This window comes from Capra hircus, chromosome 3 (genome assembly GCF_001704415.2).
Source record: "Capra hircus breed San Clemente chromosome 3, ASM170441v1, whole genome shotgun sequence".
Classification (NCBI taxonomy): domain Eukaryota; kingdom Metazoa; phylum Chordata; class Mammalia; order Artiodactyla; family Bovidae; genus Capra; species Capra hircus.
Window position 1 is genome coordinate 52,438,686 of NC_030810.1, and position 26,773 is coordinate 52,465,458.

The following is a 26,773-nucleotide window of genomic DNA, read 5'->3' on the forward strand; positions in this document are numbered from 1 at the left end:
ATTCAAATGACACGCCAGTGTTTCTAGCCATGTTTGCTTTTAGTTGACTATGTTTCTGAAAAATCTTAGGTGGAATTCTTTAAGGAAACCAAACCTGGTTAAAACCTACATTCTTCTAGGTAATAAAAGTTAAGTAAAATACCAATTTCACATTTTTCTCTTTTACTTAAAAAACAGATATCTTTTTAAATTTTTTGTCTCATTAAAAAAATTTTTTTTGAGGAATGATGGGACAATCATTTCTCAGTAGATCATTCAGTAGAGTAGGGCAGAGATAAAGTTAAGGGAGAACATTGAGACTGAGAAAATTTACAATATTTTAAAAATGCAATTTAAAATAAAAATGCATAACTTGTTTTGGAGCTAATCCCAGAAAAGTATGACTATAGTGAGGGATAATGATGAAATCTGGATTAGAACTGTGTAAAGCTTTGAAAAAGCAGTAAGCTCAAGTGTTGGGAATGTAAAATGGATGAAATTTTGGAATGATCTTCTACCCTAAATGGAGGGAAATAAAGCTTAACTCACATGTCAGTATAGTTTCATACTCGCCTAGAAGAACACAACCACAGAATACTTGGATATAGATACAGATGCAGACACACATATGGACATGGACAAATAGACATGCTTTAGGGTATGAAAAAGTTCCTAGGACAAAATCGAAACAGTGCAATGCACTCTAGAAAAAAAATCATTTCCTATCCTGGCTGAGAATGTAAAAAAATGACTTCCCCACAACATTGTATAATGAATCTTCTAGCCACAGTCTCCTATAGAAGCATAATTTACGTAGTGGATGACAAGAAGAGTTTTATGATATCTGGAATTCATTTAAAAATTTTAGATGGGAAAAACTGAGATCCAATTAAAACTTTAATAAATGACTCTTCATTGAATACAAATATATTAAATTAATATGTGTGCAAGATGAAATTGGAAAAGTTATGAGAATCTGAGTTTTAATTCTATTTCTATCAGGAAACATTATAACTCAGAGAATTATATGGTAATGGAACTGTTTACAATGAAAGCAAAACTGAATTTAAATAGGACATTTTAGCCCATGACTTGTCATGACTTATAAAATCTCAGCCTTAAGGCATATTAAAGTTAAGGTGAAAGGCTGGTGAGGAAAAGGAAGATGGACCATTAGAGCCCAGAAGAACCCACAGGAGGCTGATGTAACAACAGGGCCAGTTCCCAAGGATCTTACCATGGAGGAAAGCAAAGGCTGGCAGGCCCCACCCACATCATACGACAATGAGAGATACAGCAGGAAGAGTCTTTGGTCAGATGAAATTCTCATGAACAGAAGGTGGTAATAGCTGGCTTTATGGGAAACCTGGATGGGATATGCAATGTGTTTGTTAAAGTAGGACCCAGGAGCTAGGGGTTGATAGATACAAGTGAGTATACCTATCCTGTACACTTGGAAAGATAGAATGTATTTATTTCCCACATACTTACATATTTGCTCTAGGTTTTGTATCCTAGTCTGTATCCTGCACGTGGCACATGTGCATGCTAAGTTGCTTCAGTTGTTTCCAACTCTTTACAACTCTATGGACCATAGCCCACCAGGCTCCTCTGCCCATGGGATTCTCCAGGCAAGAATACTAGAGTGGGTTGCCATGCCCTCCTCCAGGGAATCTTCCCAACCCAGGGATAGAACCCCTAGCTCTTACATCTACATGCATTGGTAGGTAGGTTCTTTACCATTAGTGCCTCCTGGGTAGGTCCTAGTATGTATTCTAGAGAGGATATATTCTTACCCTTGGTTTTCTGACTATCAAATCTAAGACAATTAGATTAAACTTGAATGGTGTCAAATGATAGAGATTGGGCTCCTAATCTACCTGGGAGCCGAATGTAGCAGTTATGAGGGCAGACACAGAAATTCAACTATCTCAGTTCAAATCTCTGTTGCCCTGCTTACAAGCTAAGAATGACAACATTCATATGGATGTCATGAGGATCAAATGGGATATTGTGTTTAGATGCAGGGTGCCTATGGTTGGTTATTATTATTTTTGGAAACAGGTTTTTGGCTTTAAGTCATGTAACTTGAGACTTGGAAAATTATGCTATATCTATGGGCTAAACTAAGCTATTCCTACAGTCTGGCTAGTTTTAAAACAGACAACCAGTACCCACCTGCACATCTGGCTGTGTCTTCGTTCCCTAATAAGATCAGAATATGCTTTTATTACCATCCAACTGCTTTTTTTCTCACCCAACTTCTGTCCAGCTCAAAGAGTGACTGTTAATATTGTTCTGTAAAACTTTTGGTCCAGACTTACTTTAGAATTGTTTAAGTTTGTTTTTAGGTTGTTATAAAATATGATAATTCCTGCCCCTATTTAATTATAATTTATGGATGCTAACAGAAGAATAACATTTTGGGAAATGTGGACATGGGTGGGTGGGAGTTTGAGAGATCCATACACAAGACTGAGGGACCTAGAGAAACTCTCTCGGCGATGTACCCAAGCCACAGGATGCTAGTTGTTTGCTCAGTGTTTATTTTTCTGAGACACCCAAGAAGGATGGAAATCATCCTCTCTTAGTCAACTTTTTTTTTTTTTTTGCTTTAGAAAAAGAGCTACCATTTTGAGAATGTTCATAGTGCTGGAGATTGAGGTGAGTGGATCTACAAGCATTATCTTATTTTTCACAAGGAATTACATATTATTAAATAAACTAAGGATTAAAGAGAGGTTAAGAAACTTGATCCAGGTCTTCCAGCAAGGAAGGGCTCAATGGGGTTGCTCGCTGGAGTCCACTGTGTTGTCTCCCAGAACGGCAAACTTTCTGGATGGAAAAAGAGAGCTCTATCTGCTCTTACCCTTCCCACCTGCCACCCTGTCAGACTCAGTCCCTCTTTCCTTATAGCTTTGCTTCCACTTTGGATAAGGACCTTGTTGTGTTAGTCACTCAGCCATGTTCAGCTCTTTGTGACCCTTGGACTGTAGCCACCGGGCTCTTCTGTCTATAGGATCCTTCAGGCAAGAATACTAGAGTGAGTTGCCATTCCCTTCTCTAGGGGATCTTCCCGACCCAGGGATTGAACCTGGGTCTCCTGCATTGCAGGCAGATTCTTTACCGTCTGAGCCATTAGGGAACCCTGGTTAAGGACCTTATCACATTGTATTATCATAAATGTCTTATCTTTCCCACTTGACAGGACCTGAGATACTGTCAGAGACCACAGAAATCATTCTCTCATCTCTGATAGGTCCTGTAGTACTTCAATAAAAGTTTTCTCCTCCAGTTAATGTTAGCTCAAAAAAATTTTAATCTTCTAGTAGCAGCTCAATAAAAGTTTGTTGAATTCATAAACAGATGAAATACTGAGTATTCCTGACTCACTGAAGACCATGAGAGAAAGTGGTGGTTTAAAACAAGCAGTCAGGATCAAGGAGTTCTTCCTTGAAAATACAGCAGATCTCTGAAACAGACGGAGGGGTTAGAGGAGGGAGTGGGAGAGCAGAGTCTCCTTCAGGGAGACTAAAAAGAGGAGTTTCCCTTGGGAGCAGGCCAGTTCCTCCACAGTCTCAGCCCCTGCAACCCCTCTCTGAGGTTCTTCCGGCTCTCCCGGGATTTTGCATGTTCTCATCAAGAAAACATCAAATGCCTTCCTTGACAGCGGGGTTTCTGTTCTATGGTTTGTGAGCCAATCTCAGATGTCACAGTCACCCTAGACTGTGCCAGTCACTATAGACTGGCAGCCTATAGTGCTTTTCCTGATGCCATGTAGGCAAACTAAACTGGGCTTCCAGCAAATGAAACTTTTTTTGGGTAAATATTTTGGGCCTAGTTTTAATACTTCTCTGACAGACCAAGTGGTGGAGATCTGTACACACACAGGTCAGTCTCTCCCTTTTTCTGCTATGTGTGATGTTACTTTCCACGTAGAAATAACTGTTTCTCTTAGTCAGTTCTGGATGGGGAATTGGGCTTTCCTTGTTGCTTTTCACTCAACAAGGAAAGGGGGCTTGCCGGAGAGAGGTGGAGAGGACCCAGGACATGTCTTCTCCCAGATCACCTGCTTCTCAGGTGGAGCTGCTATACCTCACTGTGTTTTAGCATCAGAGTATTCAGGTTGGATCAGAGAAGGCAGTGGCACCCTACTCCAGTACACTTGCCTGGAAAATCCCATGGATGGAGGAGCCTGGTAGGTGCAGTCCATGGGGTCGCTACAAGTCAGATACGACTGAGCGACTTCACTTTTCACTTTCATGCATTGGAGAAGGAAATGGCAACCCACTCCAGTGTTCTTGCCTGGAGAATCCCAGGGACGAGGAAGCCTGGTGGGCAGCCGTCTACGGGGTCGCACAGAGTCGGATATGACTGAAGTGACTTAGCAGCAGCATTCAGGTTGGATGGTGAAAAATGGCCTCTCTGAATTTCCAATGCTAATAGGAAAGTTTAGATTTAACCTTGTTACTGAAACTGCAACAAAATTGTCAAATTCTAAACTTGTTGAAGGAAAGGGCAAAGTCCTGTGCCTGTGCATGCACACGCACACACACACACACACACTTTTTATATATATATATACAGTTAATGTATTTATACGAGAATATATTTTCATATATACATATATTCTATTTACAGTTTATTTATGTATACACACATTTTTCATGGGCTTCCCAGGTGGTGCTAGTGGTAAAGAACCTGCCGGCCATTGCAGGAGATGTAGGAGACACAGTTTTAATCCCTGGGTTGGGAAGATTCCCTGAAGAACCGCAGGCAATCCATTCCAGTAGTCTTCCCTAAAAACGTAAGCTTAAAGCAGGAAAGAGCAATGCATTATCTGTTCAGTTCAGTCGCTCAATCGTGTCCGACTCTTTGCGACCCGGTGAACTGCAGCCTGCCAGGCTCCTCTGTCCATGAGATTCTCCAGGCAATGAAAGATCATCGAACCCAGGTCTCCCGCATTGCAGGCGGATTCTTTACCTCCTGAGCCACGAAAGGAGACATTGTGTACTTAGAAAAGAAATATATCCTACATAGGCTCCAGTTGGTTGTATCTTTCCTTGATTGACATTTGTGTTCCCTTTTAATGGCAAATTTAGATAAGGCCATCACAGGGTTTTAAAGTAGAATGAAGGCTCTTTCCTTGACCAGATTAGGGAGAATTTTGCTACTTTTGAAGAATCCTTTGATGTACCCAAACCTGGAGAGAGATGATTCCAAACCCACTAAACTTCTTTAAAAGTGCGAAGGGTCTGCTATGAGTTCTCTGATCTGTTAGCGAAGACCGAATCGAGAAGAAAAGGCCATTTTCTCTCCCCAGCGGGACCCATCTGAGCTCCCAGCCTGCTGCTGAGCGACATTATATACGATGAACAGACAGAAGTTTACAGAAAAAAACAGAAAAGAAAAAGTAGCAAGTACCAAGAGGCAGCCGCAGGCGCCAGGGACGGCACGTGATCTGGGGGCGGGGCCTCTCAGGCCGCTAGCCAGTGGACGGGACCGGGGGCGGGCCCACGACCCAAGGGGCGGGGCCTGTGCCCGCGCAGCTCTCACCGCGGTCCCCTTATTTGGATCTGCGGGAATGTGGGCTGGAGCGGTCCTGCAGCGGTACCAGCCTCCAGCCTGTCGCCGGGACTGCCCCTGACCCAGGCGCGCCCGCTGCTCGGTGGCAGGAGGGCCGGCGGAGCGCCATGGCCTGCATCCTGAAGGTAACGAATCGCATCTATGGCTCGGACGCGTGGTTGGCTAGCCTCTTGCTGCTCAGAGGCGCGGAGTCAACCGCGGTCCCACCGCATCCTCATCTCAGTTGTCTTTTCCTGGCGTTGATTTTCTTTTTGTTCCTTTGGCAAATGCATATGGAGGGAGATTCAGAAACATGTAGTTGGCACGGCTTCTCTTCCCACCATTCCTGCCTGCTCGCGCCTGCATTGAGGGAACTGCAGACGGTTGGCTCCAGGGGAGAGAAGGGCTGTGTGCCGAATAATAGGGATGGCAGGGAGGGGAGGGGTGCTCCAGCGAATCCCGCGGCCCCGATGCCTGAGGCCTTTCTGAAGCCACGCACAGTAGAGCAAAGGCTGGCCGCGGATTATTGGTGCTGAGGAGTAGAGCGCTTTTGAATGGGATGAGAGTGAGCAGAGGGAGTTCTACCTCACATTTGATCATATGAAGACAGAAACTTCTGAGTTTACAGGTAGTCCCTTAGGAATGAGTTTTCTGTGAGATCAGCTAGCTCTGTGCCCAAAGTTCCACTTCGGAAAAGTTCACAAGAGGATGTATTTATTAGTAGAGAATTTCAAGCCTAACTTTGGCTAAAAAATTTAAACAGTTGAACCTTTCTTTTGCTCACAAACAGATAAAATGCTTTCACTCCCTCTCAGAGTCTGCTCAGGCGCCCCTTCTTTGTTGAGTTTTCTTTCTCCACGTGTGTTCTTTGCCTGGAGTGAACATCTTTCTAGGTTCACAGCCTTGTAGCATGAGGTGGGAGGGCTTGGTTTGAGTGCCTCACTTGAGAACTTTTTATGCCACAGGGAATTTTGTTTATTTTTTCATTCAATTTGTTTGTTCATTTTTCTGCACTATTGTTTCTACTGGTGCCTAACCTGACTCCTGACTGTATATGAGTCAAAAACATTCACAGCATGAAAGTTTCCTGGGCCTTGACTGGAGAGTGTAAAGGCCTACTCGTTCCAAGTTTGGGGAAGCTGTGTGTGACAGAGGAAAAACACCAGAAATCAATGTGTGTGTGTGTGTATGTGTGTGTGTGTGTGTAGGAGCATTTGTTTTTCTGAGGGGTGATTTGAAGCCATCTACTGCTATGTTAGTTACCTGAATCCTCTTCCAACATGCCTTGGTGTTAATGATGCAAATAAGAGACTAACCTAGTAGAGTTTGTTTCCATTTCTTATTGTAAAGGAGATGAGATATTTCCTGTGATTTCTCTGAACTTCCTTTGTTTGATTTCGGAACATTATCTGGGACGTAATGGTAGCAAGATCAAATAATACATTTTTATTATTTACATTTGTACTACAATGTGGGATTTTTACCTTGGAGACTTCTAGCACAAGGACTGAAATATGAATATGAGTCATCTCTACTATTTATTAGGTTATTAGCCTAAAGGGAAGCTGAGTGTGACATTTATTGTTGGCTGTCTTTTTCCCTTTTGATTTCTCCCCTATCTCATCTTGCATATGTTCCAAACATTTTTAAAACATCTCAAGCTACAGATGAATCTGATCCAACTTTGCCTTTCCAACCCCTCACATTGACCTCAGACATTTGGGACATATCTGATTGCTCCTTATTTTTTCTCCACTGAACCAAGCTGGGGTGCAGACAGGTAAACTGCAAAGAGCAAAGGCTTTGGACTCAGAAAGACCTTGGTCTGAACTCAGGCTCTGCCAGATGCTACCTGTGTGACCTTGGACAAGTCACTTAAAACATCTCTGAGTCTCAATTTCCACAATATAAGATTAAAGTAACAGCACCACAAGGTTGTAATATTCCACAGGGTTGCTGTGGGGATGAAATAATATAAGATATGAAAAATACTTTGTGGAACGGGCATTCAGTGTGTGCTAGTTTTCCTCATAAATAATAATAACTACAATTTAATTAACCTTTACTATATCCTCAGCTCATTTCATATAACTGTTATTTTTATGTCAAGCCCTGCAAGGTGAGTATGTATCATTGTTTAAAACCTCATTTTACAGATGAGGAAGCTGAGGCTCCTGAGTTTAAGAGATTTACCCAGGGGAACAGGGTTAAGGGCAGGGTGAGCCTGGACTTAGATTCAGATCTGCCAGCCTTCTTTATATTTTTACTGTGTTCCCTATACCTTCCCATGTGATGACTTTCTAAGTTGCTCTAAAACCATTCAGAATCCTTACCACCTTTGAGAAACAAAGTCCCATTGTGCAACGATGGTCTTGATGGCCTATGGTTGACCTTTTCTCCTTGTCTCTGAAGGGCCATGTGTGGTGCAGTGGACAGTCCATACACCTAGATTCCATGCAAGCTTGATCTCCTGCATATATTAAACAGTCACTGGAACTTGGAACATCAATTTGCCCAAGTTGTAGAATGCCTGACAGGGTTTTGTGAGGATAAGATGATATACTGTTTTTGTTGCTTTTGATGAAATATTTTCTGCCATATACTGGCCCTAGGCTTGCTGTTGGTATCACAAAATGTATAAGCCATTGACTCCATTCTCAATTGGCTTCCAGTATAGTAAGGGGGATAGAGAAGTAAATGAATGTTTATGTTACAATGTGAAGAGTAATAGGTCTGTGGAAGGCATAACAGAAGCATGAAGAGAGAAAGCAATGAACCCTCTAATTGGACAGTCAGGATGGACTTCTCACTCATATATGATTTGAACTGTAATTTGAAGATTGAATATGATGTAGTGTGATGAAGCTCGTGTTTTAGAAGGATAACTTTTGAGGCAGGGTCAACTTTATTCCATGGGCAAAACATAGTTCTCAACAGAGTTTAGAGGTAGATCTTATTTTCCATTTTTACATATGAGAAAACTGAGATACAAAGAGTTTGATTAACCTATCATTATTGCCTAAATAGGACTTCCCTGGTGGCTCAGAGGTTAAAGCGTCTGCCTACAATGTGGGAGACCTGGGTTCAATCCCTGGGTCAGGAAGATCCTCTGGAGAAGGAAATGGCAACCCACTCCAGTATTCTTGCCTGGAGAATCCCATGGACGGAGGAGTTTGGTGGGCTACAGTCCACAGGTCGCAAAGAGTCGGGCACGACTGAGCGACTTCACTATTGCCTAAATAGTGACCCTAAATAGGAATCCTTGACTAGCTAAGAGGAGGAGCCTATACTGTGGCAGCAAATCGTGGTCTTTGGGTGCCATACAGATTATCCCATACAGATTAGGTTTTATGCATAGTAACGGCCCATTCTGCCCATGTGTAAAGCTGGTTCTCATAATGGAATAATGATTACCTACCTCAATAATCATTTAATTGTGGAATATATACTTACTCCACACTGCATGGACTTTAAAGAAATATGTGGGTTTTGTTTATGGCTCCACCACTTATTATTTGTACAACCACTAATAAGTTTCTTGATTTCATTGCCTCAGTTTCTGAAATGGAGATGATCATGCATTCCTCAATGGGTTATTCTGCAGGCTAAATGGGAATATCTTCACATTAGTTAGAATAGGCTAGTTTACTGTAGTAAAAAACAGTCTCAAGTCTTAGTAGGTTCATTTCTTGCCATGCTCCTGGTTAGGCAGCTCTTCTGGGGAGCTAAGCCATTGTGAACAAGCAAATAAAGGGCCACTCTCTTTCCATAGGGTGTTTTAAAAGTCTTTGAAATTTGGTAGACAAGAAAGATATTTACTTAGTATTTATTTGGTTATTAGTAAAGTAAAACTTTTAAATTTATAAAAGTCATTTGATTTTCTTCTCTTGTAAATTAGACTTCCCTGGTGGCTCAGACAGTAAAGCGTCTGTCTACAATGCGGAAGACCCGGGTTCGATCCCTGGGTTGGGAAGATCCCCTGGAGAAGGAAATGGCAATCTACTCCAGGACTATTGCCTGGAAAATCCCATGGACAGAGGAGCCTGGTAGGCTACAGTCCATGGGGTCGCAAAGAGTCAGACACGACTGAGCGACTTATAAATTATAAGATTAGTATAAGTATTAATATCTTATAAATTACAGATTAGTATTTGCTATAATGAAAACCTATTCACATTTTCTTTAATGATTTCTATCTTTGGCCAGCAGTTACTTTTTGAGAACAGTATCATGTATACCTTTGATGTTTAACATATATTTAGTGAGTTGTATTAAGCTTCTTCTTTTGGATTCTGTGCTGAAATGTACACTGAGTGGACATGTGAACACAGGATACTTCTTTCTTCTTGGGAAAGATCATGGTTTTGCCATGTTGCTGAGACTTAGGAACTTGAAGCAGTTAGACAATAGCACAATAGGTATATGACTAAGCTACTGTTACCTTCTTTACCTGTCACCGATCCTTGTATGACCTTGATCTGTTTTTGGAGGGCCCTGCTGTGAGGCATGCAGGATCTTAATTCCCTGACCAGGGGTTGAACACATACCGCCTGCAGCGGAATGGAAGCTCAGAGTCTTAACCACTGTACCACCAGGGAAGTCCCTCCCTTGATCTTGATTGATGGCAAATTTGATGCGTGTTGATATCCAGTTATGTATGGGCTTGGTGTCTTCTCATTTACTCTTCCCCCGCTGCTCGAGACCTAATCCTTCACCATGCAGCATCAATTCTATCTCAGGAAGATCTCTCAACTCTGCAGATTATTCTCCATCCCTGTCACCTCCGTCTTGTCCAGAACCTCATATTTGGTCTGTGTTTTGAAATAGCCTCCTTTCCTTCGGGCTCCTTATAAACTCTCCCATCTTCCACATCACTCTCAGAGTACTGTGCTGAAGCACAGTGCTCATCAAGCCATTTGTAGGCTTAAATGCTTGTCTTGGCTCCCCAGCCCCTGCAGGATAAGCCCAGCTATTTAGCTTGACATTCAGGTTCCTTCTGAATCTGGCCCCTGCCCGCATATATGGCCTCACTGCCTACTACTCCCTTACCCATGACCTAGATACTTATCTAGATGAATTCCAAATCTTCAGATATACCTCCTTTCATGGTTCTGTGCCTTTGTAGTATAGTATAGGGATTGAAGGGGCTTCCTTGGTGGCTCAGATGGTAAAGCGTCTGCCCGCAATGTGGGAGACCTGGGGTTTGATCCCTGGGTTGGGAAAATCCCCTGGAGAAGGAAATGGCAAAAGCCTGGTCTCTGATGTCAGACCAACCTATTCCAGCAGTGAAATCTCTAAGCCTCAGTTTCCTCATCTGTGAAATGGGAGCAGATGCCTACTTCTTAAGGTTATGAGGAATAAATGAGCTAACTTCTATAGCATATAACCTGACACATAATAAGTCCTTGATAAGTATTTGCTATTAGTTGTTATCGTACAGGCTGTTTTCTCTGCAGGAAATTCTCTCTGCTATCACTTTTCCTGCTCTGACAGAGTTCAACTTATCTTTCAACTCCTATTTCAGCATCACATTTGCAGTCAAGCCCTCCTTCCTCTGGCTCAGCAGACTTCCTTTGTGGCCCCACAGCTTGGTTTTTGTCTCCGTAGTGGACAAGTATTACCCTGTAGTGTAAATTAGCTGTTTATATGCTCAACTCTTTTGTTTTACTATGAATTCATAAAGCCCAGGGACTTTAGTAGGTTGATCAGCTAGTGTTTCCTAAGCATATTGAGGGCTTCCCTGATAGCTCAGTTGGTAAATAATCTGTCTGCAATGCAGGAGACCCTGGTTTGGTTCCTGGTCAGGAAGATTCGCTGGAGAAGGGATAGGCTACCCACCCAAGTATTCTTAGGCTACCTTTGTGGCTCAACTGGTACAGAATCCGCCTGCAATGTGGGAGATCCCTGGGTTCGATCCCTGGGTTGGTAAGATCCCCTGGAGAAGGGAAAGGCTACCCACTCCAGTATTCTGGCCTGAAGAGTTCCATGGACTATATAGTAAATGAATACTGTTCTTGCTGTAAGTAAGACTATAGACTCAGTGAAAAGAAAGGAATACCTAGGGTATAGGAATATATGGGTGGTGGTGTTGGTAGTTATGTAATTGAATCTTGGGGGCAAGAAAGGTCTTGTCTTATTCAACTTGATATCCATAACAACTAGTCTGACTCTTAGTAAAGAGATTCCTGAATGTTGAATGGGCTTCCCAGGTGCTCAGTGGTAAATAATCCACGTGCCAATGCAGGAGACACAGATTCTGTCCCTGGGTTGGGAAGATTTCCTGCAGAAGGAAATGACAACCTCCTCTGGTATTTTTGCCTGGGAAATTCCATGGACAGAAGAGCCTGGTGGGCTACAGTCCATGGGGTCGTGAAAGAGTTGGACGCGACTTAGTGACAGAACAACAGCAATAACAAGATAGTGACTGTGTAAACGATATAATTTTTTTGACATGCTAATTATAGACAACAGTCTAACTTGGCCTCTTCTAGGAATAGGTGAATTCTTTTTAGATATAGCGTGGATTTTTCACTCTAATATAAGCAAGTAGATTGTAGTTTATCAATTAGTTTTCTTCTTAAGTTGCTTCTCAGTTCTGTTTCTTTTAGATCTGTGACTGCTTCTCATATAAAAGTCTGGAGCCAGTCTGAAATCTGGAGGGAGGGAGAACAGAGAACTGGACTTGGAAGGAGAAAAAGGAAAGTATAGGAGTGACTTATGTAGTGTTATGATCATTTTGGTTCTCTGGGTTAAAAGAAACGATAAAAGCAAAAGCAAAAAACAAAAAACAAACTCCAGCATTCGCAACCGTAATTTGTGTTTCTCAAACTATGAGATATCAAAAGAAAATAATATGGCTTCACTGAGACTGGACAGCCACAGAAATGTCACAGGTACACAGGTTGTAATCCTGAAACTCTAGGATAACCCCAGCACATAGAATAGACAAGGCACTTTGTTTAATAAATCTGCTTTATGACATTTCTTTCTGCTGCCCAAGGGATGCTGAAGTCTCCGTAGTTGCCCAGCCTCATTTTTAGGCTTATGGTGTCTGAGCAGGTGCTTTTGCAACTTCCATCAGCTTATTTTGGGGAATGAGTTGCTTATGTAAAACTTTGCTCTTTGGATGAATTGAGAACAACAGTAGCAATAACAGTTGTTCTTTACTGAACACCTAGAGTGTGTTCAGGCTGTGTCCTGGGCTGCCTGCTTTTCATATATCATCTCACGTAAACTTTTACTGGGCTTTCCAGGTGGCTCAGTAGTAGAGAATCCGCCTGCCAATGCAGGAGACAAGAGATGCGGTTTAATACCTGGGATACTGAAGTTCAGAGAAGCTAATTAACTTGCCCCAGGTCCTGTGGTTAGTAAGTGGTGAAGGTGGGGTTGAACCTGGCGCTGACATACTCCTGATGGGACTCATTTTTAGCTGTGTTATTTTTAGTTATCCCTTCCTCAGAGTTTCCTTTGTGACAGAGGAACTAGAGGATATAGAGGGGCCACAGAGAGTGTGGAAATAAGGTTCTAACTCTGCCTCTAAAAGATTAATAGCCTTTTGACCCTGAGCAAGTTGCATGATCACACACCCCCACTTTCCTGAGAAACTCCTGTGTCCCTTTGAAGGTGGGAGTGAGCAGAGGAGTAATCGAGTTGGATTTACTGCTGGCCAAGCTTCAGGATCTGCACCCCACCCCACCCCCCCGACCCCACCCAAGGCTCTGAAGAAGTTCTGGCATTTTTGTATTTATAATATTATATTCATTTTCTTAAAGAGAACCACAGATTGTATAAGCTTCAGGCTTCCCAACCAAGATCCCCCCTGGGGTGGTGTTGGAATCTAAAAGAGATAAAGCTCGTGAATGTACTTTGAAAAGTAGAATGTGCTGTACACATAGGCAAATGATTATTAGTATTATTACTAATTAGATAACAGCTTGAATCAAGGAAACCTATCTTGGGGACTAGTAGGGGAAAGAAGAGTTTAGATTTGAGGAAAGCAGAGGGAATGCATTAAGCTTTCCGTCAGAGGTCTGGGAAAAGCTATGATATCTCCTCCCCAGGAGAAAAATTTTTATCTGTTTGTGAGAATTTAACACATACTTATCCCCGAGGGTTGGAGATGGGATGAGTCCTCTGTTTTCTGGATTCAGCAAAAAGTGGAGGAAGGCATTTTTCTAATTGAACAGAGTAGATTTAAACAAGTGTTATCAGGATCCCATTACAGAAAGCTGCAGTTTAGCTCCTGGTTATTAAAAGGCTCATTATTCAGTTTATGGATTAGCCAGATCCTGTTGGTCCCTGGCCACTCTGATCTACACCTTTTATGCGTTTCAATGCCAATTAGCACTCCCACCAGAGCCTGGAAAAGTCAGAGGAGCTAAGCCTCAAATTGGTTCATTCCTTTCCCTGTTAGCAGCTTTGTCAAGGTTTGTCAGCAGGAGGGTAAAGAAAAGGACTCAAATGCGGTGAAGAGATTATCTGTGATTTCACTATTGTTTTCTTTCTTCCTCAGCTGGAGAATTAAAAGTACTCTCTGGTTCTGTTTAAAGTCATTAAATCAGAGATCTTGGCCTAGGGCATCCAGAGACTTCAATAAACAGCAGCCTCAGGGTAGGTAATATTTTCAGAGAGCCCTTTGTCCACATCCCACATCTCCAGGCCTCTGTCTCATTTCCTGTGAGATGTGGAGGGGTGGGGGCTCACAACTTCTGGTATTTGGGAGACTGGAAACAGTTAACTCCTAAAGAGATCGCTCAGGGGCCAAGAAAAGAGAGTCCTTGTCCTAAGTCATTCTAGTGTTTGTGTAAAAAATACGTGTCTCTACATACACATAGTAAATGGGCACTCACATTTATTCAGTCATATCTTAATATGTACTGAGGTTTGAAAACCCTTGTATGTAAGATCCTTTTCTGGAAGGGACTTCTGTCTAACGTTCAGATCTGTTTCCTAGGGAATTTATTACCTGTGTGTTTACCAGACACAAAATAAAAGGTTCGGTCAGTTTTGCAGACTCTGTTTGCATCTTGCTTTGAAAGATCACGATCACAAGGAAACTGGAAGTAAAATGTATGTGTCCTGCATTGGGAGTGGGTTGTAATGTGGGCTTATACTGTGCATGTGGTGCTCATCTTAGATTTTAAGGATCGAAACGAGCAGATGACTGTCCTTAGACACGTCCCCTCCTTCGGACAATAGGAGCGCACATCTGCAGAGAGCAGGGCTGCGATTCCTGGTATAGTTGTTTGGTGCTCTTGGCCCCAACGGTGTGCCTGACTTTGAAGAAAGAGATGAGAAAGTCTCTCTCTGTGAAGGTTTGCCTTATCAATCAGGGAAAAGGGTAACCAAGAAAGAAGAGCTGTTCTCTAGGGTGTGGACAGGAAAAAGACTATGCTAACACAGACTCCAAGTCTGATTCCAGTTTTGTGATGAGTTTGAGTAATGACAATAATACCTTTATTTAATATTCTGCAGTAGTACTGTCCAGTAAAAATATAATGCAGGCCACTTAGGTAATTTTTTATTTGTAAGAGCCACATTAAAAAGAAAGCGAAAAGAAGTAGGCAGAACTTATTTAATAATATAATTTTGTTTAACCCCAAATATTCAAAACATGTTAATGTTAATTTGGAGTCAATATCAATTTATAAATAAGCTATTTAACTTGTTTTTTAAGTCTTCATGTCTGTGTATATTTTGCCATTGCAGCATATTTCAATTTGGATGATAAAGTTTCACGCTAGTGGAGTGCAGTTTATTACACCGGCGGGCCCAAGGCAGAGTCTGCTCTTAGCCAAGGACCCCGACCAGCATTTGTGAGAATCTTTTATATCCCATGTGTACGTGTCTGAACCCACCACTCCAAGTTCCTTGAGACTTACATAAACCAAGGAAAATACAATCCCGATAACCCCATCATTCATGTGCTGTGTGCTCATGTGCTCAAACAGTCAATTAGCCAATAATCAATAAGCCCGAGGTTACACTCTGATTGATACAGAAAAATTTATGGCCTGTCTGGAGGAAGGGGTGATTAGGGTATGTTTTCTCTTAAGCGATGAGTAACCTAGATACAATCTTCAAGGTTCCCCTGTCTGGAGGGGTTCTTATCCTTTTGTTGTTTTCATAGGCACTAAACACAGAGTTCAGAGTCCATTGGAAAGGTGGCCGAGCATGATCAGCATGAACAGGCCTAAGATGGAGTCCAGGCCCTATGAATTCCTTCTTTAATACTTGACTCTATGTAGATTTTATAAAATGTTCAGTTGAGAAAGTAGATTCACATGTCTGAGTTGCTCCAAAGATGCATTTAAGCCTTAGATGAGCCCTTAAAATTTCATCTGAAATGGAGTCCTAAGCTTTTTCATATCCTGAGCCTGATTGGCCCCCCAGATGTTGAGCAGCTGTGAATTCTCCCAGGAGAGTGCTGCTTTGGTCTCAGGGAGGTAGGGTGAACTCCTGAAGGCTTTGAGGTCAGGGACAGACTTCATGCACTTTTATTTGAATAGTTCCTTTGCTCCAGGAGGGCGGTATACATATGGCAGCAATTTAGACCTGCAGAATAAACCGCAAGTCTTTTAAGTCGAGAGAGTAAGGTGATTGGAGTTCCTTTGTACAATTTGTTTATTTTTTGACTGTTTATTTGTGTCTATAAATTCAGCAATATGCTAATAGGTGTACGTCTGGTGGTACTTAGAATAAATCACTTTGTAAACCTGCAGCGCAGTTTTGCTTGCCTGCACTGAGTTGTATTCCTGCCCGGCTCTGCCTAGATTTCCTGAATCATAGAGTGTTAGCATTTTTTCATGCGGAGAATGTTTCATTGTCATAAAGACAGCAGGTGCCATTTGTTGAGTACCTTCTCTCTGGCAGACAGCCCGCCAGATATTTTACAGATATTTATTATCCCTCAGCAAGATTACAGGATGGGTATTATTTCTTTCATCCAACAGATGAGGAAACTCTAGTTCATATCGCGTAACAACTTTGTTAATGCAAGAACCCTAGACCAAGGTCTGCAAACTAATAGCCCTTGGGTCAGATCCAGCCTGGTGCCTGTTTATATGTAGTATGCAAGTTCAGAATGGATTTTGTGTTCTAAAATGGTTGAAAACAATCAAAAGAAGAAGATTTAATGATGTGAAAATGTTAAGAAATTCCAATATCGATGTCCCAGAATAAAGTTTTATTGGAATATAGCCATATTTATTCATGTCTTAGTGTCTTAGTGTGCTTTTGTGCTGTAATGGCAGACTTGAGAAAGCTGACATGTAGGCTCTGTGGCTTGCAAAGCCTCAAATATTCACTATCCTTCTCTTTACAGGTAATATGTGCCTACGCTGAACTGTTGAGTTCTTACTGTAAGAGCCAGGGTCAGGGGCAATCAGGGTACTCACACCTGGGCCTCACATCATGAATATCAGGGTTATTTAGTGACTATGAAGCCAATAACTCCATGTGAAAGAGGAAACTAAAACCCATAGAGGATAAGTAACTCCCCAAAGTCACATAGTGGGACTTTGATTCAGACTCCAAAGCTTGATCCCTAAGTCCATTGCTTCTCACAGATAAGCTGACCACACTGCTGCTCAGCTTGAACTACAGGACCTCCTGAAGGGCTTTTTACACCAGAGGTTTCTAAGCCCCACCCCCAGAGTCTATGATTCCGTAGTTCTGGACTGGCATCTAAGAATCTGCATTTCTAACAAGCTTCCAGGTGCTGCTGCTTGATGCCAATCATACTTCAGTTAGCCCTATCATACTACATCCTGCTCAATAAATTGCTGCTGAGTTATGAATGGCTTCAAAGCTGTGTGTGTGTTAGTCACTTAGTTGTGTCTGACTCTGTGACCCTATGGACTGTAGCTCACCAGGATCCACTGTCCATGGAATTCTCCAGGCAAGAAAACTGGAGTGGGTTGCCATTCCCTTTTTTAGAGGATCTTCCTGTCCCAAGGTTTGAACCTGGGTCTCCTGCTTTGGCAGGCGGATTCTTTACCATCTGAGCCACCAGGGAAGCCCTCAACTACAAATTTAAGTCAAGTGCATTCTAATGGCCTTTTCAGTCATTGTGATTGTTTGATTTCTGCCTACATTGTTCTCATTAAACTCCAAGCTTTCTGATGCTGTGGGACTCAGGCCACCATGAATGTTGAAATGCTTGTGCCTCTGTGTCTCGTAGCAAGGGACTGGGTCCGAAATGAATCTGTCACTGGTGCCATGCCTCTTGCATTTCTAGAAACTCTGTTTCTTTCAAATCAGTTTCAAAATCAGTTTATGAAGATTTAGAAACCAGGAATTTGGTTCCTGCTGATTGTATGTCAAGCCCTTTCTCACATTGTGACCCTCGTTTCTCTGCAGCTAACAAGAAGACCTGGGGGTGTAGGAAACAGCTTCTGCAGTCAGATTGTCCTGGCTTTGGTAGTGGAAGTTAATGGGTTAGTGCTAGAGTTCACTTTCTTAATTATTGACTTAGTCTCATATTTAAAAAGTCATTATTTTAGAATTAGGAATGGGAAAAATGAAGCCTGGTGAAAGATGATAGCTTTTGTTTTTTTCCATGTTCATGATTCATAGCCTTGTTTGGGACTTTAATAAGTAACAAAAAGCATTGGAAACTGCTGAGTTAATCTCTTATAGGCTTATATTGGCATAAAAAATAAAATAAATCTCTAAATGTTTGCTTTCTCCTGGATCTCCACTTATGTGCCTTTATTTATTGTGGAGCCCATTTTTCTGATTTTTCCACTTTCATCTTTGGCCTCCTAGCCTGTCCCCAGTACAGGTGTTAAAGAGATCATTATCAAGTACAGCTCTTATCCAGGTATCTGTCTGTCTTCTGGGGATTGGTTCCAACACCCATGGTGATACCAAAATCTGAGGATGCTCAAGTCCCTTATATAAAATAGCATCGTATTTGTATATGACCTAGGCATGTCCATCCACATGCTTTAAGTCATCTTTCATTGTGTGTTAGTCGCTCAGTCTTGTCTGACTCTTTGGGACTATAGCCTGCCAGGGTCCTCTGTCAGTGGAATTCTCCAGGCAAGCATACTGGAGTGGGTAGCCGTTCCCTTCTCCAGGGGATCTTCCCTACCCAGGGATTGAACCCAGGTCTCCTGCATTGCTGGCAGATTCTTTACCTTCTGAGGCACCAGGGAAGCCCAATCTTTGAATACTTACACTAATACAATGTACATTTTAGGTAAAACATTGTAAATACAATGGAAATAGTTGCCAGCACAAGGCAGATCCAAGGTTTTGCTTTTGGAAACTTTCTGTAGTTTGGTGGAGAGCAGAACTGGGATGAGCAGAAGCCACAGATGGCAGAAACTGGAAATGGCCAAACTTGGGGATGCAGGAACTTGTGGATGGCAGAACCTGAGTTCAGCTGGCTATGTCTAAAGAACCATTATCTTAGCCTTGTAAATCTTTGCTCTACAAGGGAAGCCTTATGGAACTCTGTTGCCAAGCAAATGAAATATCTTGCAGAGTAAGTTCCCAAGGTAAAACCCATTCCAATAGGAATTCTTCTCCGGGAAACCTAAGTCTTTTCTGTGTGTGCTCAATTGCTGTCGTGTCCAACTCTTTGTGATCTCATGGACCATAGTCCACCAGGCTCCTCTGTCCATGGCATTTTCCAGGCAAGAATATGGAAGTGGGTTGCCATTTTCTCCTCCAGGGGATCTTCCCCTCCAAGGGATCAAACCCTCACCTCCTGCGTATACTGTATTGCTGTCAGATCCTTTACCACTGAGCCCCCGGGGCTCCTGGTGTAGAATCAGTGGTGTGGCATTGATGACAGCCGATGGATGCCATCCCACACACCTTTGCCATGGCCTAGAGGCTGACTTTACTACTACTTTGCTCTTTTATTGCTGACTTTCTCCACCTTGTCCTGCTTTCTTTCTCCCTAGTTCTTGAAGAAAATTCATTCTCCAGCAGTAACAGGTACCTGAACCAACGACACCTTACAATGTTTTCTTATTTATTCTTTACATTCTTTCAGTTGGGAGTTAGAAAATCTCTTTCTCTCATTACCTGATTTATGTCACTTAATTATTTGCTCCTTGGCAGGTTTAATATTTATTTAATTCTGCTTGCTGTTTAACCATAGCGACCTGGTTGATGACTTGAGCTGAGCCAAGATTTCTACACGTGACTTCTAACTTATTGGTAAATTGGGGTTTGTTTTCTTCTCATCCATTTTGCACCTTGATATTCAAATTTTATTTAAAGAAATGACATCTGAACCAAATACCACACTAGAGTTCTGTATTGGAACAATTGTAATTCACTATATATTTTTCCAGATTTGTATAGGTTAAAGGGGTCTGTGTTTGACCTTTCCCCACCCCTCTTTTCTTCCACGGAGAGGAAGTTGATTACCAAGCAGCTAGAGAGAAGTCAAGTACTATGGGTGAGAGGAGGGGCAAAGGGAATGAAGATAAAACAGAAGCTGAAGATTTTAATTTCTTTTGAAATTATGGCCTGTATGAATAATAGTAACTGTAACAATAATCTACCATTGTTGTTGTTCAGTTGCTAAGTCGTGTCCGACTCTTTGTGACCCCATGGACTGCAGCATGCCAGGCTTCCCTGTCCTTCACCATCTCCTGGAGTTCCCTCAAACTCCACTGAGTTGGTGATGCCATCCAACCATCTTCTCTTCTGTCATCCCCTTTTCCTTCTGCCTTGTCTTTCCCTGCATCAGGGTCTTTTCCAATGAGTCAGCTTTACTGAGTGCTTACAGTTACTGTGTTGGGGCTTTATAGCTTTGTATCATCTCATTTAATCCTTTCAAGCTCATAAGATAGCTACTATTGTACATTTCCCATATAGATGAGGAAACTGAAGGTTGGAGAGGTTTGCTTAAGCTAAGTGACCTCCCCAAGATTGTAACCTTATTAAAGGAGAAGGTAGAATTTGAATTCAGGAGTTTGGTCAAAGATAATATTCCTATAGTCATACATGGGCAAACCTATTTGAAACTTGCCCACAATAATTTAGTAACCTAATGAATAAGATAACATCAGTATGCATTTTCTGGGCACTTTATGGTAGACACTGTGTTTAAAGCATATATATGGTTTCCTTTAATATTCAACAGTCCTATTAGAAAAATACTATTATTATCATATCTGTTTTACCTGGGAGGAAACACTGATGCTTGCAGAAAACTTTAGTTCTTTGCCCCAGGTTCTTTGGCTAGTGGGTGTAAAATTTGTCTGAGCATATTATTTTATAATCATTTGTATTAATTAGCATTTGCTATATGCAGTAAGGGCCAGGCACTGTTCTCAGCAGTTTACACTTATTGAGTCATTTAATTCGTATTTTTCAGATAAGGAAACCAAGGCACAGAGTGGTTAGGTAAGGTCACCAAACTACTTTTGGCAGTAGTGAGAACTGAACCCAGGCAGTTTGGCTCTGGTGTCTGTATATGTACCAAGCGTGCACAAGACTACGGATCTCTCCGCCTCCCACCCCTCGACCCCCGCCCTGCACTTTGATGTTCTGCCTCCTAATGCAGAGAATCACTTAGGACTATTGAAATCCATTCCGATATAAAATCAACCCACTTCAAAGGAGCTTGTGGAGATTTTTAAAGACTTTCTTGATTATTGATTGGATAAACTAAACTAAAAAGTAAATTCTTTGAGGTGTTTTATTTTATGCCTTTGGAGAATTTTGATTCAGATACATTTAGAAGAACCCCTCGATCAAGTCAGACCTGGTGGCATTAGTTTCCAAGTGGAGGTGGAATTTCTAAGTGAGCATGAGACAGACTGTCATTCTGACTAGACGAGGGATGCCAGGCAATTTTTCCTCTTGACTGGTCTCCCTGTCCTCCCTTCTTCACCTGTTTCCTGGAATAACTCCACGGGGAAACCAAAGTAGTTTTTAAAAAGTAAATCAGGTCATGTCAGTTTCCTTATCTAAACTTTTTGGTGGCTTTCCATTTCACTTTGGATAACAACTCCTTTCCAAGGCTCACAAGTGTGCATGACCTTGCTCCTGCGTATTTTTGAGAAATCATCTGCATCTTGGACCCCTGATTATTTTCATTCCATCCAGTTCTTGGACCATGCCAAGTTCCTCTGCTTCAGAACCTTTGAGCTGCTGTCCCCCTGCCTGCCATACTTTGGGTCCAGGTTCTCCTTGAGGCTATTTCTTCCTGCCTTTCATGCCCTTAGTTAAAGTTTACTGCTTTGGACAGGCCTTTGCTGATTTATAACAATGAAATATAACTTCATGATATTCCCTGTTATGCTTCCCTATTTATTGTGTATTTAACATTTTCTTAATATATGAATGCATGCATATTTGTTTGTTTACCTGTCAGTTGAAAGACTGAAAGGACAGAAATCATGGTTATTTTGTTTATCACTGTATGCCTAGCATCTAGCATAGTATAATCAAGAAAAGAAATGAATGATTCAATGAATTAATATCAGGCAAAAAAGAATTGTAGGTGCAAAGATATGGTGGCATGAAGGAATAGGTCATTTTGGGGAAGAGTGAAAAGTTGTGGATGACTGTCACTAAGTTGGTTTTGGGAGCCGGAGGAAATGATGGTCCTATCAAGTAGTGTGGACTTTTATCCTTTAGAAATGGGGAAACTAATGGGATTTAAATAGATCATTAAATGTGGTAGAGATATTGAGTCAGAGAGAATATTTTATTGTCTTATTTTAGAATACTTCAAGTCCTTGAAATGACTCTGGTCATTGTCCTTCATATTTGGAAATTACTTGTCCCAATTATGATTTTGCTACAGTGTTTGCACAGGCAGAATTTCAAATAGAATGCTGGAAATAAAAATGTGCCAAAGATGTAAGTGTGCTTGTTTATAGCAGAGCCTGGAGTTTTATCCATGATATAAGAAAAAGCCAATAACAGAATTAAACTAAACATTTTATACAAATAAATTATCGGTTATTCAGGTTGTTGAACTTGCTGTTTAATGAAGGAATCTTAGATTTGGACATTATCTTGGGTTGTTTAAACTCTGTGTGGTAGAGCTGACTCATGTTCAGTTGACACTATTGCTCTTAAGGAGGATGTTGGGTCATCCTGCCCTGTGGGTCATTATGTAGCAACAGTCTTCCAGCCCTGCCTTGGAAGGACAGTATAACTGTCCTGGCAGCAGTTGTTATTTACAGAGCACCTGCTGCATGACAGGCACTGAGCTAATCACCTTACATTATGTGGGGGGAAACTTTCCAGCATCTGTTTGAGGTGTTTTGTATTCCCATTTTACAGATGGAGAAACAGGCCCAGGAAAGCTGAGTAAATCTCCCAAGTAGTGAAGTGAAGGGATTAAATTCAGATTTGTGTGACTCAGAATGCCCTGCTTTTAACTCTTGGCTTTCCTACCTCTAGAGAAGAGAATCATATAGGACTTTTGACGAAACATAACTACACTTTGAAGGAGCTTTTGAAAATAATTTTGATCTGAGTTAAACTGAATATAAAAAGTCAAGGAATTCCAAAATGATTTTTTGATTGGAAGAACTTTTAAACTAGTTTACACTTTGGCAGACATTTATTTAAAACTCTTAGCTCAATTGAGCCCTAAGTTGAGCAGATATTTGAACAGAATCTTGATGAATAAGCGTGAGTATTATCAGGCAAACTAGCTGGGATGGCTACATTTTACTCATCTGGCTATCCCACCAGCTGTCTCCTCTTCTTCACTTATCAGTCTGGAATCAGGTCCTTGCATAGCAGCTAGAAGGAACTTTAAAAAATGCATATAAGATGATTTTATTTCCTTGCCTGACTGGCCATATTCTGGGAGAAAATATTTACAAATCATCTGTCTGATTGGTTAGTACCCAAAATGTGTAAAGAACTCATTCAACTCAATAGCACAGCAAACAAAAACAAACAATCCAATTAAAAAATGGGCAGAGGATCTGAATATTTTTCCAAAAAAGACGTGTAAACTGCCAACAGGTACATGGAAAGGTGCTCAACATCACTAATCATGAGGGAAATACAAATCAAAACAGTCATAAGGTATCACCTCATACCTGTTAGAATGGCTCTTACCAAAGAGATAAGAAATCACAAATGTTGGCAAGGACAGGGGAAAAAAAAACCCTTATGCACTGCAGCCACTGGGAAACATAGTATGGTTCTTCCTCAAAAAATTAAAAAAAGTACCGTATGATCCAGTGATCCATGTCTGGGTATTTATCCATAGGAAATGCAAATACTAATTTGAAAAGAGGTGCAGACCTCTGTGTCCATTGAAGCATTATTGACATTTGACATTGCTTGTTCCAAATATGGTAGTCTTAATGATTACACAGCCAAAATTTTCTACTAGAAGGGTGTAAGATGAAATTTGGCAGTGTCATGTGTGGTACAATCAGTTACATGTTTTTTACAGTCAGTTACATTTAAGATACATGTTCCCTAAAGTCAAGGAGCTAGACCAGGATCCATTCTGTGTGTTCATGCTTTAAAGAGAGTGTGGCATCTGGACAATCTTTAAACTTCGGATAAGCAAATACACCAGTCCATTTGAAAGTGCTAATAAAACTAAAATATTATTGGCAAATGAAGCTGCTGAAATCTTTATTTAGCCTGGGGAGTCATAAGTTTTCAGTTCAGTTCAGTTGCTCAGTTGTGTTCGATTCTTTGTGACCCCATGGACTGTGGCACTGCAGGCTTCCCTGTCCATCTCCAACTTCTAGAGCTTGCTCAGATTCATGTTCATTGAGTCAGTGATGCCATCCAACCATCTCATCTTCTGTCATCTGCTTATCCTGCCTTCAACATTTCCCAGCATCAGGATCTTTTCTAACGAGTCAGTTTTTCGCATCAGATGGCCAAAGTATTGGAGCTTCAGCTTTAGCATCAGTCCTTCCAATGAATATTCAGGACTGATTTCCTTTAGGATTAACTGGTTGGATCTCCTTGCAGTCCAAGGGACTCTCAAAAGTCTTCTCCAATACCTCAGTTCAATACCATTAGTTCTTCGGTGCTCAACTTTCTTTATCATCCAACTCTCACATCTATACATGACTACTGGAAAAACCATAGCTTTGATTAGACAGACCTTTGTTGGTAAAGTAATGTCTCTGCCTTTTAATATGCTGTCTAGGTTGGTCATATCTTTTATTCCAAGGAGAAAACGTCTTTCAATTTCATGGCTGCAGTCACCATCAACAGTGATTTTGGAGCCCCCCAAATAAAGTCTGTCAGTGTTTCCACTGTTTCCCCATCTATTTTCCATGAAGTGATGGGACCAGATGCCATGATAATAGTTTTTTAAACATTGAGTTTTAAGCCAGCCTTTTCACTTTCTTCTTTCACTTTCATCAAGATGCTCTTTAGTTTTTCATCGCTTTCTGCCATAAGAGTGGTATCATCTGCATATCTGAGGTTATTGATATTTCTCCTGTGAATTTTGATTCCAGCTATGCTTCATCCAGCCTGGCATTTCACATGATGTACTCTGCATATAAGTTAAATAAGCAGAGCCTTTAGAACCTTTAGAAACAGAAGATATTAAGAAGAGGTGGCAAGAATACACAGAAGGACTATACAAAAAAGATCTTCATGACCCAGAGAATCACAATGGTGTGATCACTCACCTGGAGCCAGACATCCTGGAATGTGAAGTCAAGTGGGCCTTAGAAAGCATCACTACGAACAAAGCTAGTGGATGTGATGGAAATCCAGTTGAGCTATTTCAAATCCTAAAAGATGATGCTGTGAAAATGCTGCACTCCATATGCCAGCAAATTTGGAAAACTCAGCAGTGGCCACAGGACTGGAAAAGGTCAGTTTTCGTTCTAATTCCAAAGAAAGGCAATGCCAACGAGTGCTCAAACTACTGCACAATTGCACTCATCTCACATGCTAGTAAAGTAATGCTCAAAATTCTCCAAGCCAGGCTTCAGCAGTATGTGAACTGTGAACTTCCAGGTGTTCAAGCTGCTTTTAGAAAAGGCAGAGGAACCAGAGATCAAATGCCAACATCTGTTGGATCATCAAAAAAGCAAGAGAGTTCCAGAAAAACATCTATTTCTGCTTTATTGACTATGCCAAAGCCTTTGACTGTGTGGATCACCACAAACTTTGGAAAATTCTGAAAGAGATGGGAACAGCAGACCACCTAACCTGCCTCTTGAGAAATCTGTGTGCGGGTCAGGAAACAACAGTTAGAACTGGACATGGAACAACAAACTGGTTCCAAAAAGGAGTATATCAAGGCTGTATATTGTCACCCTGCTTATTTACTTTATATGCAGAGTACATCATGAGAAACGCTGGGCTAGATGAAGCACAAACTGGAAGCAAGATTGCTGGAGAAATATCAATCGCCTCAGATATGCAGATGACACCACCCTTATGGCAGAAAGTGAAGAAGAACTAAAGAGCCTCTTGATGAAAGTGAAAAAGAAGAGTGAAAAAGTTGGCTTAAAGCTCAATATTCAGAAAATGAAGATCATGGCATCTGTTCCTATCACTTCATGGCAAATAGATGGGGAAACAGTGGAAACAGTGGTGGACATTATTTTTTGGGGCTCGAAAATCACTGCAGATGGTGACTGCAGCCATGAAATTAAAAGATGCTTACTCCTTGGAAGAAAACTTATGACCAACCTAGACAACATATTAAAAAGCAGAGACATTACTTTGCCAACAAAGGTCCATCTAGTCAAGGCTATGGTTTTTCCAGTGGTCATATATAGATGTGAGAGTTCGACTATAACAAAAGCTGAGCACCGAGGAATTAATGGTATTGAACTGAAGTGTTGGAGAAGACTCCTGAGAGTCCCTTGGACTGCAAGGAGATCCAACCAGTCAATCCTAAAGGAAATCAGTCCTGAATATTCATGGAAGGACTGATGCTGAAGCTGAAAGTCTAATACTTTGGCCACCTAATGTGAAGAACTGACTCATTTGTAAAGACCCTGATGTTGGGAAAGATTGAAGGTGCGAGGATAAGGGGACGACAGAGGATGTGATGTTTGGATGGCGTTGCCAACTCAGTGGATATGATTTTGAGTAAACTCCAGGAGTTGGTGATGGACAGGGAAGCCTGATGTGCTGCAGTCCATGGAGTTGCAAAGAGTCGGAGACGACTGATAAACTGAACTGAACTTAGAGCCCTTAGAGCATTGATTCTTTTGAGCACTTAGGGCATTGATATACAGTTCAGCTTCTTTCTGATACTGGTGAACAATGAGTGCTTGTAATCTTAAAC

At 41.4% G+C, this 26,773-nt stretch overlaps 1 protein-coding gene across 1 annotated transcript in view; it reads left to right on the forward strand.

The window, feature by feature from the left end:
* Window positions 5,530–26,773, forward strand: part of ST6GALNAC3 (ST6 N-acetylgalactosaminide alpha-2,6-sialyltransferase 3) — a 635,275-nt gene continuing 614,031 nt past the window's right edge. The window contains exon 1 of the mRNA XM_018045571.1: window positions 5,530–5,690. Within this exon, the coding sequence (XP_017901060.1) occupies window positions 5,673–5,690 (18 nt within the window). The 5' untranslated portion in view covers window positions 5,530–5,672. The remainder of the gene's footprint in view (window positions 5,691–26,773) is intronic.